The 20030-nt window shown below is 38.1% G+C and overlaps 1 protein-coding gene and 1 long non-coding RNA gene across 3 annotated transcripts; both read left to right on the forward strand.

The window, feature by feature from the left end:
* The first annotated feature begins 1351 nt into the window (after positions 1–1351).
* LOC129270756 (uncharacterized) lies at positions 1352–5655 on the forward strand. Of its 2 annotated transcripts, none has more exons than XR_010295168.1 (4): positions 1352–1540; positions 2104–2279; positions 2969–3086; positions 3498–3612. It is a non-coding gene; the product is annotated as an uncharacterized LOC129270756 (long non-coding RNA). The 2 variants fall into 2 exon arrangements; XR_010295169.1 differs by lacking the exon at positions 2969–3086 and adding an exon at positions 5304–5655 and having other exon boundaries at positions 1409–1540.
* A 287-nt stretch (positions 5656–5942) lies between these two features.
* LOC129253699 (uncharacterized) lies at positions 5943–13979 on the forward strand. The gene is made up of 2 exons (XM_064106897.1): positions 5943–8433; positions 10776–13979. The coding sequence occupies exons 1-2, from the start codon at positions 6856–6858 to the stop codon at positions 11520–11522; spliced, it is 2325 nt and encodes a 774-aa protein (XP_063962967.1). The 5' UTR covers positions 5943–6855; the 3' UTR covers positions 11523–13979.
* Positions 13980–20030: the final 6051 nt, after the last annotated feature.

Genomic DNA, 20030 nt, shown 5'->3' on the forward strand with positions numbered 1-20030 from the left:
AAATTTCTTATCCGACAAGTCACTGGCTCAATATAGCTGTAACCCACTTTACATTAATATTTATATTTTTTGTACAGATCATATTACTTCAAAGTCCTCTTATCTTTGTTTTTAATTCCTTTTGAGATAATTCTTTATGATTATCATTCATTAATGTGTTTCCTATAACTATTATTATTGTTACCATCAACAAAGCGTTACTTTTCTTTAAAAAAAGCAAGTATTATTTCATACAATCCACTCTTTAATCTACATGTATTGTTATTCATTCAACATTGGTTAAATATATATTTATGTGAAAATGTTCATTATGTTAAAGGTATATACATTTAGCCTACTCCCAACCTTTGCCCGTTCCTGCTTTTGACATTACTCCCCCCCCCCCTCCCTGTATACTTTGTATCCCCTTTCCAATATTATACATTAGTATACTTTGTTATTTTTTTGTTGCTTATTTGTTTACTGAAATTTTGCTCTGTACAAATTCATGTAATTCAGCCTTTTACCACAATAAATGCCATGCATTTATCCATCCTATACACAGCTCGATTGAGGACAAGAGGAAAAAAATATCTACATAATAACTAACTTAATTATTCTTTATGTTAATTTTAATATTTCCACCTTGAAAAGTTTCATTAAAGTATGTGGTTCGATATTACCATATAACTTAAATCGAAACATGTTATTCTCAGTGAAATTTTCTAGTTTACATTTAAAAAATTGTTATCCTAGATATTTGTTGCGAGAAAAAATTTTCTTCCTATTTAATCCCTTTTTGTAATTTACGTTAAAGAGGACTATTTTACACTATTTTTACAAATCATATAAAAATTAATGTATTTTTCTTTTTTTAACTCACTGATATTTTAAAAATATTTTTGAAGGTGAATAGAATAGCTATTTTTTTCTATTTATAACGCGCATATTTATTGCTAGTTTACAACCTTGCCATGTTAAGCAAGGCTATCTTTATCTTTCAAAGAAAAAGAAAATAAATAAAATATAAATAAAGAACAAATATTAAGCTAATTCATTCTTAAACTTTCAAAGAAAAAAAAAAGCTCCAAAAGCAGAGGCAAAAATCGTCATTTCTTGACTGGTTGCCAACCAAAACCAAACAAGAAGAAATGTTTATGTTAAGAAGTTCGTATATCTATTTTAAAACTTCTTTCTTGCTTTAGACCCCCCCCCCCCCCCTTCGTTATTCCTGACTCAGCAGATCTTCCTTCAATCACCGTGCCGGGCGCGGGCGGGCCTGCGCATGCGCACTGAGTGCCACTGATCGCTATCGTCCGTATAATTATGCAAATTAACCAGCGCCGCCGCGCCAAACGCAAACCGCCAATCTAATTTGAATTTGAAAGCTGTTTGAAAGAGCCATCTTCGCGCCGTTAATTTGCACCGCACTTTTATCGAGTGCTAGTGCGATGAAGAAGGGTAAAGAAGGCCGTTTTAATAATAATTCAACCACTGAAATCACACGGACCAGATTTGGACAATGACTTGAAAGCTAAGACATTCGCAGTAGGCTCTACAGGTAAGTTAACAATTTTCTATGATTTTCTTTTCGTAGTTTGTTAAATGGCGCGGCTCGCAGCTAGCTGCGGGGCTAGCTGTAACGTTAGAGTTCGTCAGGACATCCTGTTACTGCCCCTCAGCGCTGCCTGCCGGCCGCGACTAGCCGGGCGTGGATGTGTGGCTGCCATGCCGGTGCAAGTCTGCGCACATACATCATATTGACCTTACGATTTGTGTTAAGATTTAACATGAATTTCTTTTTATTTCACAAAATCTTTCAGTTGATATTGTTCCATATATTGTTATAAGTAAATGAGAGAGATATGTGATCGAATGTGAAACTGATTTTCTTGGTCTTGGAAAAAATCTGAGACTCAGCCAGTTATGATTTTCAATTTCAGATTTAACATTATGATAGTGGCCAGCGCCTCGTGTCTGCGCACCAATCACTTTACACACGATTTGAGGATTTTGATGAGATTTTGAAATGCCGAAAATCGAAATTCATTATTTTTTCCACCATTTTAAGAGTCTGATTTTTTCATGAATAGCTGTTTATCACTTTTTGACTGTGTATTTCAGGAGAGAGGGAGACCCAAAACCACCTGGAGTCATACTGAGCCTCGAGGAGGAGATGAAGTCAGTGAACATGACCTGGGGTACCGGTAGTTTCCAGAAGAAGGCCCAGCTCAGAACCGCCAGGAGTGGAGATCCGAATACTTCGTTGCTGCCCTCCATATGAGGAGGCTGTAAGTTAGGTAATTCAGATGTCAAGTTTTCTTTTGGGGTCTTTGTTTATCTTCTATTATGAGAATTATGGAAAAGAGATGGTGATTTAATGGTTTTAAAGATGTAAAATATGAAATTCTAGCACTTTTTTTAGGCCTAATATGAGTTCGGACACCCTACTTATAATTTTTTTTTGAGGAGCACGATATTTTTGTACATGACCCAAGCCTAGTTTCACCACAGATTAATTAATAGCTACACAGCTGTTGCATTTACAATTTTAATAACAATCTACAACAATTGAGCATTTTATAAAATTGAGTGTGTCTAGGAAAGCAAATTCGGAGGCATAAGGAGAGCCATTTATTGAGCTCCATGGAATTATAAACATGAAGGACTGATCTCTGCGACATCGATTTCAGAAGTATTCCCAAGACCAAGTGAACTTACTCATTTTTTAAATAAATATGATGATGTGCTGTTTATCATTATAGTTGAATCATTGATTCACAATCCCATGTATTTTTCTTAATGTGCAAATGGAATTTTACAACACTCTGTAGTAACCCTTGCCCGCCTTAGGTGTAGACATGTATTGCTATTCACTGTAATATAGACGTATTTTTATTCACTGTTCACTGTAATATAGACGTATTTTTATTCACTGTTCACTGTACTGATTATTTTTCTCTCCATTGTTTAAAAAAAAATTATTCAGATACATCGCATCTACCAGCAAAGAACGTGTGCCAGTACAGGGAAGGAATGTACCTGTCGCACGTGAACTCTTCAGAGGCAGTGAGGACAACAAGATCTGCAAGCAAGTGATCCTTTTTGTAAGAAAATTTCCAATTTGTACATTTCACAATTAATTTTTTTTTAAGCCTTTGTACACATTTAGAGTATCAAGGCTTACAAAATGTAAAAATTAAATGTTTGCCCAAAAATCATTATGGGAAAGGTGGATTTCCGAGGGAAATCTATCTTTGTTTACACAGTTGTACGAGCAACCTTATAGGAGGCTTGTCTAGGCTCCGTGATGAAAATACAATGTAAAAATTGATTCACAATCCCATATATTTTTCTTAAAGTGCAAATGGAATTTTACAACACTCTGTAGTAACCCTTGCCCGCCTTAGGTGTAGACATGTATTGCTATTCACTGTAATATATACGTATTTGTTATTCGCTGTTGTTCACTGTACTGATTATTTTTCTCTCCATTGTTTTTGAAAAAAATTCTTCAGATACATCGCATCTACCAGCAAAGAATGTGTGCCAGTAGAGGAAAGGAATGTACCTGTCGCACGTGAACTCTTCAGAGGCAGTGAGGACAAGATCTGCAAGCAAGTGATCCTTTTTGTAAGAAAATTTCCAATTTGTACATTTTACAATTAATTTTTTTTAAAGCCTTTGTACACATTTAGAGTATCAAGGCTTACAAAATGTAAAAATTTAATGTTTGCCCAAAAATCATTATGGGAAAGGTGGATTTCCGAGGGAAATCCATCTTTGTTCACACAGTTGTACGAGCAACCTTATAGAAGGCTTGTCTAGGCTCCGTGATGAAAATACAATGTAAAAATGATAAAATTATCTTCATGGAGTCCTCTAGGCTAGCCAGTGACATGGGCCCATGCCCATCAATTTTAATTCATGCTTTTGCATAACCAAATGGCGTGAATTTGGAACTGGAAGTATAATTTCAGATTGACCTCCGAAATGAAACGTGCACAATTAGTCTGAACTAAAATAACATTTCCTGAATTTTTTCTTAAATCTGGAGGCTGAAGTATTTTTTTATCTTTGAAATTAAATTGGTTCTCGTTGTTTTTTACCTCTGACTTACCAGTATGTGTGGGGGTACCGTAGAAGTAGAATTAAAGGGATGGTCCAGGCTGGAAACATATCTCAATAAATAGAGTAAAATTCACAGAGCAAAATGCTGAAAACTTGATCAAAATTTGATAACTAATTAAGGTTTTGAATTTTAAAGATTTGCATTATTCCGGTGAAATAGTTCTAGGCATGTCTTTATGAATATTCATTAGGTTGGCTGATGATGTCATATCCCAATTGCCCTTTTGTATTTTATTATATGAGATTAGGTTTATTAAGATATTTTTAACCAAGAACTATTGACAATTGGATTGACAACTGATTAGGTGCATTAGTTATTGACGCAACTTATTTCATTACAATGGAGACGCATCATTTACACATGTATGAAAAAATCAAACATTTATGATTTCATCTAGTAACATAAAAAAAAAAGGAAAGTGGAGATGTGATCAGCCCATCTAATGAATATTCATGACGAAGTGCATACAACTGTTTTCACAAAATATTGATAAACTTTAAAATTCAATAACTTCTTGTTATCCTATTTTGATGAAATTTTCATCATTTTGCTCTGTGAATTTTACTCAAGTATTATTTAGATGTAAATATTTTCGGCCCGGACCATCCCTTTAATCCTCGGATAAAATTTTGTATTTCATTTTTTTTTTTTGCTTTGTCTTGCGTTTTTAAACATGTTCTGGGAACTGCTTTTTGAAAGTTGTCAGCATTAACAAGTTGTCTTTTTCCGACAGTTACCATAGTAACAGTCAGAGGCCAGTGCTTCTCAGCCAATCAAAAGCAATGATTTCACTGAAATAGTCGGCACTGACAATCATGAAATACCCATCAGATGTTAGCAGATAATGTGCAACATAGACTCCTAGATACATATATGCAAACATACTTAGTCTAAGTCTTTATTATTAAAATAAATGTATAGGTATAAGGTCGAGGCAATTTCATCTCTGCGATGTCAATTTCAGAAGTATTCCCAAGACCATGTGAACTTACTATACATGTTGTAATAAAAATGATGATGTGCTGTCTATCATTTATAATTGAATCATTGAAATATGGAACTTAGAGAAGTTTCACTATCCCATGTATTTTCTTTATGTGCAGATATAATTTTACACCACTGAAATTTTGTATTACGGTATTCACTGTACTTATTATTTTTCATTCCATTGGTTTTTTTTTCTAATCTTCAGATACATCGCATCTACCAGCAAAGATCAAGTGCCACTACAGGAAAGGAAGGTACCTGTTTCACGTTTCCTCTTCAGAGCCAGTGAGGGCCCCAAGATCTCAATGAATAATAATTAAAAAAGGACTCCTTTATCATTCCTTTAAAAATAGTACATATTATTTATTGAAGGTAAATGCTTAGATGCATTATATTCAAATTTTGTCTCCAAGCTAGCATGTAAAAATTGGATTGACTACATATTTACTGTGTAAGTTAATGATCTTTGTTGACACATAATACAAGAATTATACACAGCATGTTACAGTTTGTAACATAATTTTCTTTCATTAAATTCCTAGTTTAAATACCATATAGATGTTTTTTTTTACTTTTGTCATTCTCTGATGTTTTTTGGTACAGATTTCAAGAGACTGAGGGATTGATTTACCAGAGCAAGTTTACAGTCCAATCCTGTTATATTGTGCATGTGGAAATTAACAAGGTTTCAATACAATGCTACAAATTTACCTTGATTCATTTCATCAGTCCTATGTGCAAGGATAATTATTTCACTTGTCCATGCACATTGTTATAACAGGAGTGGACATTCAATGTAAAGATAATTGAAGATAATTTATAATTGAAATAACCGCCTGAGAGGGGGGGGGGGGGGGGTGTTGGTACCAATATTCTAATGTGTGTGTGCGCAAGGAAAACGAAGGAGTGATTATATGAGAAGAGTAAAAGATCGGGAATGTACATATCCACATGATTCATTTTTGTTTATGCTATACATTGCAGGGTGTTTCTAACTGGTACCACTTGACAATTTATGTTTCCAACTGGTCCTAACTGGTGCTTCCAACTTGTTCTAACTGGCACCAGTTGACAACTGGTGTTTCCAACTGGTTTTAACTGGCACCAGTTGACAACTCATGTTTCCAACTGGTCCTAACTGGCACCAGTTGACAATTGGTGTTTCCAACTGGTTTTAACTGGCACCAGTTGACACCTCATGTTTCCAACTGGTCCGAACTGGCACCAGTTGACAATTTGTGTTTCCAACTGGTTTTAACTGGCACCAGTTGACAACTCATGTTTCCAACTGGTCCTAACTGGCACCAGTTTACAATTGGTGTTTCCAACTGGTTTTAACTGGCACCAGTTGACAACTCATGTTTCCAACTGGTCCTAACTGGTACCAGTTAGGACCAGTTGTCAACTGGTACCAGTTGCTAACTGGTACCAGTTAGGACCAGTTGCCAACTGGTATTTCCAACTGGTACCAGTAACAATTTGTCAACTGGATTCCAGTTGATTCCAGTATTCCAATTTCCATATTGAATCCAGTTCGCTAACTGGAATCAACTGGTACCAGTACCAGTTGGATGAACTGGTCCTTAACTGGTTTTTTGACCTGGGAACTTGTTAGACCAATGTTTTGAATTTGATTTGACATTCACGGATTAGTGGTATTTCTCTTTTTTGAAGTTGACGAACGACTACCTGATACATAGGGATACATAGGCCCTATCTTGATTATATTTTGAGATTGACTAAGGATTTATTCAACGATGTCAGAATCAGAGTCTGTGGATTGCGAATCCCCTTCTCATCCATCAAAGTTGCGGAGTTTGCTTTCCAATAACGCCTTGAGGAGCGGACCGAGTTATCTGGCAGTTGAGCCCGAGGCGTCGGACCAAACTTTCACCAATCACAGAATTACATGTAGCCCTAACTTGAGGCCTGACAATCTCGATGAATGTGGCTTGGGTTATTTGTTGTCAGTGCCATGCAACGTACCTGCGGTTCATGAAGTCAACAGTCATGATCATTTTAGAAACCAGATGTTGAACTATGGAGAGGCTGAATATAATGCCTCATTGAATAAAACTAAAAGTATCAACAGCGGTACAAGTAGATATTCATATTCTTACGATAAACCAGGATTTGGTGTGAATGGATATGAAGTATCGTCGTCATTGCCAAGCCCGATGCCAACTTCGACTCCGGTTACCATTAACACCTTGCCCATCTTCATGTCACCTATGGAAGCGGTGAAACCATGTCCTCAATACTGCCGATGCCATGGCTTCAACCCAGTCTCATCACCGGATTACAATGGAAACGTGTATCATATGCCTGATCTACTTCACAACACCAAACCAGACCAGTTTTCTTCCACGGGTACGTTATCGACTATGTGCTTAAATTCTCCATTGGTATGCCCAGGTCATTTCCAACCTACGACATCTTCTAGCTTGAAAACCTCCTTGCCATCACCTGCGAATGAGGGCGTGGATGTTGGTTCATCTTCTACCAGTTCGTTGTCTACCAGACCCACTTTAAATGATCTGAAGTCTCTTCCCAATGAACAACAGGGTCCGGTGTATCCAATAGAGGTTGTCCCATCTGATTGGCTATCCACAATAGTCAAGAAAGGCATTGTCAATGAGGGCAATGAACTTGAAGCAGCAACGCCAGCGACGATGAATTCGGTTTCAGAGGCAGAACCCGACAGTTCTCAAACATCTTTGCCTGCACGACTTTCTCCTACTTCCTCCCAGAACTATGGTATACTGGATGGATCTTCCTCGCGAAGTCTTGAGAACTCTCTATCCATTGATGTTACCACCAGCAACCAACAAAACACCCAATATCGTGATATCTATCATCGCACATACCCTGGGGTCTACCCGAGGCGTCCTGATGTTTACCAACAACCAAACTTCACTGTATATGATCCGTCCAACATCCCTCCATATCCACCACCTGAATACCCCTCCCATCATTCTCTCCCAAATTATCTCTTCCCCTCGTTTGGAAACGATCCTGGTCCTTCACCAAGGCCAGGGTACCACCCCTATCCGATGGTGATGCCCCCCATGCACCACGCCCAACCACCCTCGGGATTCTTCCGCGGGATTGGTAATTTAGTCATGGATAAACAATTCCCTTGCATGCCGATCCCTCAGCGGCCTTTGCCCCGTGATATGATGGTTGATGGCGAGGTTGATGACCACGGTAGTCCCTTCAATTCTGGAGATGATCAATGTGTTAAAAAACAGAGGATTCCACACCAGGGAGGACGTTTGGTGGACCAATTCCCTGATCTCTTGCCTGCAGTCGCTTGGTGCATGAACTATTCGCAGGTAATTATAGTATATCACCTAATACAATGTTTACATATAAAGGTTTCTTTATTCGTACATGAAGACAAGTACTTGGGGAAAAACAAAAATGAACTGATGGGGAAAGCATCATAGGCCCCTCATCGTCCATCCGGGACGCGAAATTATTTTTATTTTTTACCATGAGTCCTTTTCAATCTTTTAAAACAAAAATATACTAGATTTACCATGTATGAGCCTATTTTACTACTTTTTCTGTGAAAAGTAAAAATAGAATCAATAATAATAATATGGTCATAAAAAGTTTTACTGACAACAAATTACTAAAAGGATTTAAAATCAAAGCGAAGCGATGAATTCTAGTAAAGCTTTGTATCGTATTTTAAAACAATTTATTTTCGTGGGCATTTTATCCCTATTTCGTTCGCCGGTAACCATGCCAACCAGATGTAACTATCATGCATTAAGTGGTAAACCTTCACGATGAAACTTGCATCTCGGCGCACACTCCATTATCCGTTGCGATCCGATTTTCAAAGGAGTTTTTAAAATTTCCAACCTATATAATGAGTACTAAATCGAAATGTTAACATCAAATCATAATTAATTCATTCATCGGCTGCGAATTGAAGCCGATTTGGGTTTTACTCCGACCACATTGCTTGCCTTCAGGAAGCAGTTCTCTTCGACGCCGAACTTCAAATAAAATAATTTTACTTTACTTTCATGCTCAATGCATTATGTGATAAGTGAAATTTCACTAATCTCATAATGCATTAAATATGAAAAATTATTTTTCAGATCTATCTAAAAATAATAGTAAAATTGCGTCGCAGTCGGATTGTGTACTGTTAAAAGGATGTCAGATAAATTTTGTCCGTGACAACAAAAATCAGTGATTTGTAATTCAGGATTTATATATAATTACTTCTTATTAAATACAAAGTACGTTATACGCCGGTGCTATTCTATCTCATTCTTAAAGGTCAAGTCCACCCCGTGAAAATGCTGACTTGAATAAATAGAGAAAAACCAAACTAACATAGTGCTGAAAATTTCATCAAAATCGGATGTAAAATAAGAAAGTTATGAACTTTTTTAAAATTTCGCTTATTTTTCACAAAACAGTGATATGCACAACTATGTGAGTCAGTCGATGATGTCCATCACTCACTATTTCGTTTGTTTTTTATTGTTTGAATAATACAATATTTCATTTTTTATAGATTTGACAATAAGGACCAACTTGACCGAACCATATAGTATTAAACAATGCTAATTCCACATGTTCAGGGAGGAATTAATCGTTGTATCACTTGACAATGAGAAAATAAGAATATTTCATATAATAAAATACAAAAGAAAAAGTGAGTGGATGACGTCATCAGTCTCCTCATTTGCATACCAACCAGGATGTGCATATAACTGTTTTGTGAAATTAAGCGAAACTTTAAAATGTCATAACTTTCTTATTTTTACATCCGATTTTGATGAAATTTTCAGTGTTATTCTTGTTGGATTTGTTGGGGTGGACTTGTCCTTGACTATTCTTATGACAATGATGTGTCAGTAATCGTGGAAATGTGCAGTCCTGAGAAATATGTAGCAATGTAAAAAAATCAAATGAAATTTGTCGTTCTTAGTCATGAATTCCAGATCCTTTAGAGGATGCGTTGAGGCATTTGCACATTAATGGTTTGAAATAGATTTCAACGGTCAACCCCGTTTGAATTACCACTTGTTTCATTTTTAAAGATTTAGATATTCATTTTACCGTTGGCATTTTGTTCCGAAACATTCACTGAACGTGGGCAACGTAAAAAACACACTTTGCATATCAAAACAAGTAGAGACATTAATAAAAAAAACAATGCATTTTTCGTTAACATTCCACTTCTGACTTTGCCTTGTATTCTATTCGGGGTGACTAGATACATTCCATTATAACTGAATCACAGCAGATTGCACACTCTACAGAGGAATAATGAAGCTTTCCAAATTGATGAGTCATTTTCATTTTGATGCGATTCAAGCGGACTCATTTTAAAGTGGGCTTCCAAATACATTAACATTTCTAAAGCGTCCACCAATGCATTATTAGTTTGTTGTTTACTTTTAAATTGTTTGAAATTCAAAAGTATAATATGAAGTGTTCTGACGATGCATTTTTGTTTAACCCAGAGAGATTGAAGATTGAGAAGGCGGCAATGAGAGATGAAATAAATAGGGTACAATGCCAAGCAAAAAATGACAAACGGTATAGATATAGGGGGTATGGGAGCGCCACTAAATATGCAGCTGCATGGCCAAGTTTGACATCTATTTGATTTTCTTCCCTTCTCATACATTTGTTTTAATCACAGACCAGCTCTTCGAAAACACTGACTGCGGAGCATATTCGCAAGATCATCATTGAAAGCGTTCCTGGGATCAAAGATCGCGGCGGTATCAGCTTGAGCGTAATTAGAAGACTAATCCGTCAGGCAAAGAACATGCCCAACAAAGTCAGCTTTGATCAGACAGAAACAACCAAGACATCTACGATGGGAGAGGCGTCAGTTTCGCTGATGAAGCTAGCTGAGAGGGCGTTAGATTCAAACTCAGAAGGAAACACCACTGAGCTTCCACAAGATCCTGCGGATTCGTCCTCACGCTCCATGAGCAATACCGCTGGTTCTGATGCGAAGCAACCCGCTGAACCAGTCTTGCTGTCCATCATGAAATTGGTGGACACCATTCCTAAGGCGAGGGTCAGATCAAAGGCGTTTACGAAAGTGAAAAGCGCCTATCGATCACTTGGTAACGACGCGAAACCAAAGTTAGGTTCAACAGCTTCAAAAAACTCCAATGACAACGGTTCAACCAGCGACTCATCGTTCCAGTCACTCATGGAAGCACATGGTATCGCAGAAGATGAAGTTAAAAGGTTGAGCAACGTCACGGAATCATTCCGTTCACCTCGATCAGCCAATGAAGAACACTCTGTGGAAATCGATTCGGCCAATGATCCCTCCAACGATGACCGCGTGGTATGTGATGACAGCGAATCTGATTACGTCATTGTCATCGACGAGGATGATGAGCAAAACACCCTGAAGATAACATACTAGGTGCCTTTTCGCATCTAACATTTCCATAAGATCGATGCCGGGGTCGATGTTGGTGTTTTTGTAATAACTACGTGGTATTGTTGAATAACATACTTCATGTTCTGCTGTCATCCTCAGAGTGGCGTCGAATTCAATTGCCGATTGCTGAACTGTTGCTGAAGTCGTTTATATATTTTACCTCGTTCTCATATTTCGGCGATTTACTCCATGTTTTAAGGAGAGGTCCACTGATCGTTGTTATAAAGGAACTTCCGGGTCAGTGGAAATATTCAGATTTGAAGAGCATTTAGGGGAAATTTAATAGGGAGCTAGCTGTGATCAGTCGAAAGTAAAATGACATTTTAGTAACTTATGAGAATCCACGAATTCTCTTTAAATAACGCATATTATAGTAAAATTAAAAAAATGATTGTGGTAATTTCAACAAAAATTAGAGCATTTGTTTTTGGCACCATATTTTTAGTTACATAACCATTAAACAGCCTTCATAACAATTAATATCGTAATACCATAGTAGGCATAGGTAACAAATGTAACTATAGACTTCATCGAAAACCAGGGATGGATCTATGATTGAGTGGGGGATGACCAAAAACCATTTGCCAAGAATAAGGATCAGATATGGGGACAAGCCCCTCCCCCCATCTGGATTAGCCCCGGGCTATTGTTGCCGAATCGTTGCATTATCTAACAATTTGAATAATGTTTGCCACAATTATATACTACAATACTTACGTGCCATTTGAAATAACAAAATCATCAGTATTATCTTTTACCCTATTCGAATTGTAATATTGTGAGTACGATAAAAAAAATGAAATGTGAGATCGTCATTTTACATAGCCAGAGAGTGCATTTCACGTTACATCTCAACGCTTAAAAAATGAAAATGTAAAAATGTATCTCTGCCCATACCGCCGTTTAAATATCAATGCTGAAACAAATTATTTCAAACAATTCTTATAACAATATGATTCGTTGAAACTTTGCAGACCGGCATTCACCTCTTCTTTTTCATTCTTTTGTATTCAGCAGTTTCCAAAGGATTTTGTTTGTAACCTGTACGGTGCCAAACACATCAGTCAAAGAATGCATTTGACTGACCTTATTTAGCACAGAATTATCAGTAAACCATCGTTCTGTGCTTTTGTAGCATTTAGTCCAAGAATTAATATAGCTCAATAAGCTATAGCTCATATTTCAGTTGTTCGGAAAAATTATGCATAACTTTTTGAACTGCTCGCATGATAAAACGTTCATGCTTTGCCTTCAGAGGTAAATTTGTTTTATTTTCCCCTTTTTGTTGGGAGAGGGTGGGGCGTGGCTTCGCATTAAGCAAAATGTGCTTGTCGGGTTTGTTACGTGTGGGCCTTTCGATCATATACTTTAAAATTAACGAACCAGATCAACGTTTGCGAGTCAATTCTTGTTCAAGTGTGTGAACAAAAATTTTTATTCTCGTCTTGTACGTAAGTCGGACTGGTTGACGATTATGTTTAGAAGTTTATTTCTAATGTGCCTGAAAAAGTGATGGTGATCGGTTTGAAAAATATAAAATAAATAGGCATTGGTCTTGTAAACCTACGCGAATAGGGGTGCACAATTCCTGTCGGTAGGGGTGCATAGTGGGATGAGGATTGATAGGTTTTTACATTCAAGGGCCTATACGTATATATTTATCATGTGAAGGTGCACTCCTCCCACAAATGACACGACGTAATGTATACATCATATGCCATTTTCTGTCTGCATTTAGTAATGATACTTAGAATTATGCTCTCAATCTCATAAAACCCGTTTGTAATGTTTTGTCTAGATTGAATACTGGCTTACACGAAAAGGAGTTACAGAAGTATTCTTTTTACACTAATTCCCTGGTGTGGGTTTAGGTCTCATTCATACAACAATACAAAATGGGAACAGATGAAGAAATTATGAATAAGAAATCGAACTTTCAGGAATTATGTTTCGTCTGTCAACGAGTGGACCTCGTCGAAATGGTGCCGAATGAATTTACTTGCAAGTTCAGACTTTTTATTCATCATTTCTTCCTCTGCTTGAAATAAGAATGAATAATCTTTCTGGCTTTATAAGAAGGTACATCTGCTTGTTAGTCATTGGACCAAGGGACCCGTTTCATAAAATTTAGGATTAATGTCATTATGTCAGTATTGTAACTTTCAAGGAAACTTTGGTATTGATTAACTGCATAATCATTGATACTATTTGGGCAAAGTTTCCAAACTCCTTTATGAAAAGGCTAACATTCCTACTTTAAGGCTTGACTATTTTTGTTTTGTTTTCATACAATAATGTTGTGATAAACCAATCACTTGTTACAATAGAAACCATCGTCAGTAGATAAGGTGTTCTGTAGTTGTAGTTTTGACCTCGTTCATGCTGTTATATTCAACTGTTTGTTATCATGGTTAATAAACGTTTTTGTCAAGGAATATCAAATCGATTTTCTGTCATTGTTCATCCTAGTAGGTTTAAACCCTTCATTATTCAGTTAAATCACATCCATTAGCACCATGATAAGTGGAACTCTACTTTGGTAATAAATATTGGATTCCTCAAAACACTGTGTATACACGCAGGATTAACCAATCCTTTGAAAAGCGGCACGCCACAGCCCATAATCCACGTTATCAATAGGATAGTTGGATAGCTGCCAAGCTTTCTTGGAATAATCCAAACTTCCGGTCAAGTTTGTTGTCCACTCACGGGACAACAAAAAGCACTTTGCGTGAGTTTTTGAGCAATTATTTTCTTTCGATTTAAGGGGGGGGGGGTATGTCTAAGGGCCATTTTGCAAAAAGAAAGATATATTCTAAAACGTATATCAACGTTAAGTTGAAAAGATTTTAAATAGTCGGGGAGGGGGAACCTGACGAAAGAGAAATAAACAGAACGTGAAGAGAAATGAGAAGAGAAAGTGCAGATGTGAGTGAGCCTGGCATAGGAGGGAGGACGAAAGAAGGGGGAGTATGGACATGATTGGGAGGGTTTACTGACGGTTGGTCTAATATCACTTGGTCTAATCTTCAGATGGGCTAACAACATTTGGGCTAAACCCACTTAGTCCAATTCTCATTTCGTCTTATGACCACTTGGTTTCAGTCTAATGACCACTTGGTCTAATAGCCAGTTGGGCTAATCGTCACCTGGTCTAATTATCATTTGGAAAAGGGAGAAGGAGAGAGAGAGAGAGAGAAAGGAGGAACTGAAGGGAGAGAAGGGAAGAGACTCAGATGAAGGAAAAGACAGGAGGGGAAGAAAATGAAGAGGAAAAGAAAGAAAAAGGGAAATGGAGAGAGAGAAAAATGAAGAAAAAAACAAAAAGGGAGAGAGGGAATATGAGAGAGAAAACGAAAGAGAGAGGGAGAGGAAAGGAAGGGGAAATGAAAGGAGAGGGGAGAGAAAATGTTAAAAGGAGGAGAAAGGAAACGGGGAAAATAGAGGGAAAGGAAACGAAAAAATATAAAAGGGTGAAAAGAAACATACATCTTGCTACCACATACAAAACTGCAATTGTTTTTAAATATTTTGTTGGGGATAGCATTGATAATCTTATATCGGGATCGCGCGCCCGCCCGTCCACCCCCCCCCCCCAATCCATTTTATGGAGGAGAGGCAAAGAAGCAGAACAAAAAAAAAACAGAATGAGAAGATAAGATGAATGACTACTAACAAAATATTCAAAACAAAATTACATGATCTAATATATGGCTTTGTAGCTTTTGGAATCCCCCAAACTGCATAACTATTTGCTTATTTTCCGTCAAGTTCAAGTATCGTCCGTAATGGTACATAACAATGATTATAAGAGGCATAAACATGTTTACCAGATACGTATCCACACAATCAATTACATTATATTTTCGTTCCTTCCTTCATAATAATGTTATTCTGATAATTCTAACCCCGCCATTCGACCATTATAAACTACAAGATCCCCAACTTATTGTTTACCCTATACTTAGAATTTGTAAATGTGCATGCGGTGATGTAATGATTACGAGTATGATATAATTTTCAGCATCATAGATATAATTGATATAAGCCTAATTATAAGAATTATATTTGATTAGAGTAATTCATTCGATGAGCGACTATCTCGTCATCGGTAATACTTCACGAAGAGGTTTTGCGCCCGCCACCAGCCCTACCCCGGCTCTACCTATCCGGATCCTGGCTACATGTATTAACTGATGCATGTTGTATTTATTCATCCATGACCATATTTGGCAATTTTAGATCAAATAAATCATAATGAATTATTTTATATTAGACTAAATGGACATTAGACCAATTGTGAATTACACCAAACGGTCATTAGACCAACTGGATATTAGACTAAATGATTTCAGCCCAAGTCTCAGACGATTTGGATATTATATCAAGGGGAAATTAGACAAATTGGATATAAGACCAAGTGAGAATTAGCCCAGCTGGTCATAGACCAAATGTAAATTAGACGAATTTGATATTAGCCCAAGTGGGAATTCGGAGAATTGGATATTAGACAAACTGGTTGTAGACGAAATGGGTTTAGACGAACTGATAAGTAGACCAAGTGGTATGCATCCGACCATTTGGAAGGGGGTGACGGGGTCGAGGTTAATGGTCGAGATCGAGATACACGTGCGCGTCGTCGAGACTCACATTCCACTGTCATAACAACCGTTCATAGAAGTTATCTGGTAAAAAACCCGTTTGATCAGGGTTGTCCTGAAAATCAAATCATGGTCAAATCAATCAATGGTTTTTTTTAAGGGGGGGGGTCAAGGGCGTCCAAAAAGGAGAGTGAGCAAAAAGTCGAGGTGACCACAGAAAAGAACAACTTGAGAGAGATAAAGATGGGGATTTGGAAAAGAAGTAAACCCTTTCCCATATTGAGGACCTATTGGGGACCTATTGGGATCCACGGACGAGACACTTCTATATCCAAGAGTGAAGCGACAGATGAGGGCGATAAAAATAAAATAAGATGCAAGAAAAAAATATGGTGGGATAAGATGCAAGAAGAAAAATATATGGTGGGGGTGGACGTCAAGAGAGAGAAAAAAAAGTCGAGATGACCAATATACAGTCTACAGAAAATGGAGATAAAGATGTGGAATAAATAAGACAATCTTTCCTATGTGAGAGCTGACCCCCCCCCCCCCCCCGAAACCTGCAAAAGGGCCTAGTTATAAGCCTTGGTAAAAAAAAAAAAAAAAAAAAAAAAAGTAAGAACTGCAACGTGACATTCCTGATCAATATAATGATTATCAAGGTTTTATACCTCTATTCACATCACCAACTCGATGATCTTATGAATTAACGTAGAAACCGGGCTCAACAAACAACTGAGCACACGCCGTATTAAGAGATTAAATAACCCTTTGGCGGGCTGCGTAGATAAAAGCACGAGCAAAATGTGCACTTTCAAAACAAAAATCAGCGTAACAAAGGAGCTTGATTCGGAAACCGTAAAACACCTTTACAAATATCAACCCGTTATCTGCATTGTTGCCATTTAATAGTCTAAGTAAGTAGGAACAAAAATAAATGCACAATTAATTGAGAGGAATTTAGAAAAGTCCATGTTGCTATTCCGAGAGCAATATCTTTTCATTTAAGATTTTTAAGGCGAGAAGACCATGGATAAAAAATAAAATGTAATAAAATAGGGATTTAGTACTTTGTGGAGGTTTGCAAAAATCCGAGCTGTGAGGCACTATGCTGTCAGTGCATATCAATGTTTCGAGATGAAATCATGCAAATGTTATTTCATAAGCATTGTCATTATTAACCTGCATTATTTTGTGCATGGTCACCCCTGCCACACGGCCAATGTTTAACAGACTATACTGTAGGCCTATAGTATTTTACCATGTTTACAAGTTTATGACGGATATTGTAAGTAGCGTTGTACCTACTCATGTTTCAGGGCCTTAAATTGATATCATAATCAAGTATATTTACAAATTAGCATAATAAACAGTGCATATATGCGTGGTAAGAGCAATGAAAAACAGACATGCTGAAAGTTATTTAGGCCTATACAATGTAGGCCTACAAGCGACACCAAGATCGGGCAAGCTCCATGCTGGCTGCAAAAGTAAAAAAAAGTCCAATTAGTAGGCCACCTTACCAAACTTAATCAACTGATGAACTTTATTCGCGTTTGAGTTTACATGGGCTGAGAATAGGCTAATCCCCCTAACGAGCCGGGGACTTATCCCGGGGACTTATATCCTAAGATCACCAAAGAACAATGGAACGGCTTACGGAAAGAGTTTCCAAGCAATCTTTGAAAATATAAACTAAACGTCTTGGCCGGGTTCGACTAAACCAAAACAAATTTGGGGCTTGTTGGTAATCACCCTCAGTGAGGCAGGTGTATATAATTCTGGTCTGCACTAAGGAGAAGATATGACGAAGAAAAAATACAAATGATATGTCTAATTAACATATAATAACGGAGATACAAAATGACACTTTGAAATAAAGTTACCTGGGAAGGAGGGAGGGAGAGAGAGGAGGGGGAAGGTGCAGGAGTCGTGCAGTCGACCGGGGGGGGGGGGGTGGGGTTGGTTGGCTTTACCCCCCCCCCGTTTTTTCTTCAAAGCCCTGTACAAAAACGTAAAAATTACCATATATGATTCTGATTTTGTTTTTTGCATGGTCAACCTCCCTTCTTTCGGCTCATACCCCCCCCCCCCCCCCACTTTCAAAACCATTCCGCGGCCCCTGGAGTGATCATGGAGTCTAGAATGAGGAGGTTCAGTCCCGGGGTCTAAATTTGGCAAGTAGTAAATCGATGAAAGTGAGAGAGATATAGGGGAGAGGAACATTTTTTGTTGTTGATTATCTATTCTTTTGATCGACTGTTTACTTCCAAGAGAAATAAGAGTGAGTTTTATATCTTCTCACATTTCACTTCATAATCTAGATCACTTGAAATGTCAGCAAATTGTTATTTAGATGACATGAACGATAGTCATAATCCCAAGGATTCTTATTCATCCCATCTTTCTTCTCCTCTGAGCCTAAGCCTTCTTTTCAAAGAGCTGAACAAAACCTCCTTGTAAATAAACAATGTTAATGACCCTCCGAGAAGAGAGTTCCAAAATGTCTGCATTCACCGAATTCTATGACATGACAAATACGCCGCCAGTCTATGATCTCGCCGACTCTCCCTCTTTTCGGCTTGACGTTGTATTGTTCTTTACGCTTCGTTGAAAGATTATCTCTATTAGGAGGCCAAAATCCTATTGTTCATGTAAAAGTCTATTGTGGGAAAGTTCCGTCCAAGCTGCGAGAATGATTGACAAGCACTGTAGACCTGTCAGTCAAGAGTCATGTGACATAAACCAGCCAATCACCTCACGATGGTGTTAGCGATCAACCAATCAGGATGTTTGTTTGGGAGGACATCCAGGCACGAGCTAAGTGTGTCCACGTGTGTATGTTTACAATATTGCTACCATTGGCTTTTGCGCGTTGGATAATGGGTAGCGAATAAGGATAAAACGAGTGGATTATCTCAATACTTTTCATTAACTTCAAGTTACGCTCAATCATCCATTCATTGATTTTGTTCTACTTTTTTGATCGACCGTCGCAATTGATAGTTTCTTCAGCATGACTTCCGTGAAAGATGTGAACTCTGAGTTTGGTTCGGTGATTTCAACCAGTAACCATCACCCACCCATTTCCTATGGCTATGCCCCAAGACAGTGCTGTGGTTTGCGCAGATATGACAGCTACGATTGGGATTTCAGCTGGCTCTTCAACTCTGACCCACCATCTTCAATCAACCCAGCTGATCAGACAATGAACGATCGTCAATCTCCTGCCTTGTCTCCGTGGGTTTCTCCACCTGTACCAGAGATCAGCTGGCCGGTCGTCGACTCGAGGAGAGAAACACCGATTGACTTTCTCCAAACACCCGACGCTGGAGCGATGGACTATGCTGGAGCCGTACGGCCAAGTCAACAGACTTTCGTGGACGTTAACACCTGGGGTTCGGTCATGTCCGCTATCCCGTCCTTACCCGTCCCGTCGCCCAACCCACCGCCGCAGATTCTTCAGTCTCCTTCTTTGGGCAACAACCCGTCTCTACCGAACAACATCATTCCACCATTTAGCTGTTTCTTAAATCCTGTGCGACAATCGTTGTATCCCACCAGATCAAATGGACATATTGACATCAATAACAACGATTTGCGTGACATCAATAACAATGACTTGTGTGATTCAACGACCGGTGGTGCTGCAGGTAATGAGTGGACCCTTATCACTTCAACTCCTTGTGGGCCTATCACTACCTCATCAGAGCCATTGCCTTCTCCGATTCCTGCTCAACCATGTCCACCTCCCACATGTAGCCACCCAGCCAGCGCCAGCAGTGAAAACGACGTCCCGATCCCATCTCCAAGGATCCGGGAAATCCTGAGCGGCTTACTTCCTCGCAAACCTCATCGAATCCCACTACGCATTCAGTTTCCCGAGCTT

This window comes from Lytechinus pictus, chromosome 2 (assembly GCF_037042905.1).
Source record: "Lytechinus pictus isolate F3 Inbred chromosome 2, Lp3.0, whole genome shotgun sequence".
NCBI lineage: Eukaryota > Metazoa > Echinodermata > Echinoidea > Temnopleuroida > Toxopneustidae > Lytechinus > Lytechinus pictus.

What these genes read in the sequence shown, in the direction of transcription:
- LOC129253699 (XM_064106897.1), top strand. Translation starts at nt 6,856, where the DNA reads ATGTCAGAATCAGAGTCTGTGGATTGCGAATCCCCTTCTCATCCATCA. An exon ending in GGTGCATGAACTATTCGCAG is followed by an intron (nt 8,434 to 10,775) that starts GTAATTATAGTA and finishes TTTTAATCACAG; the next exon opens with ACCAGCTCTTCGAAAACACT.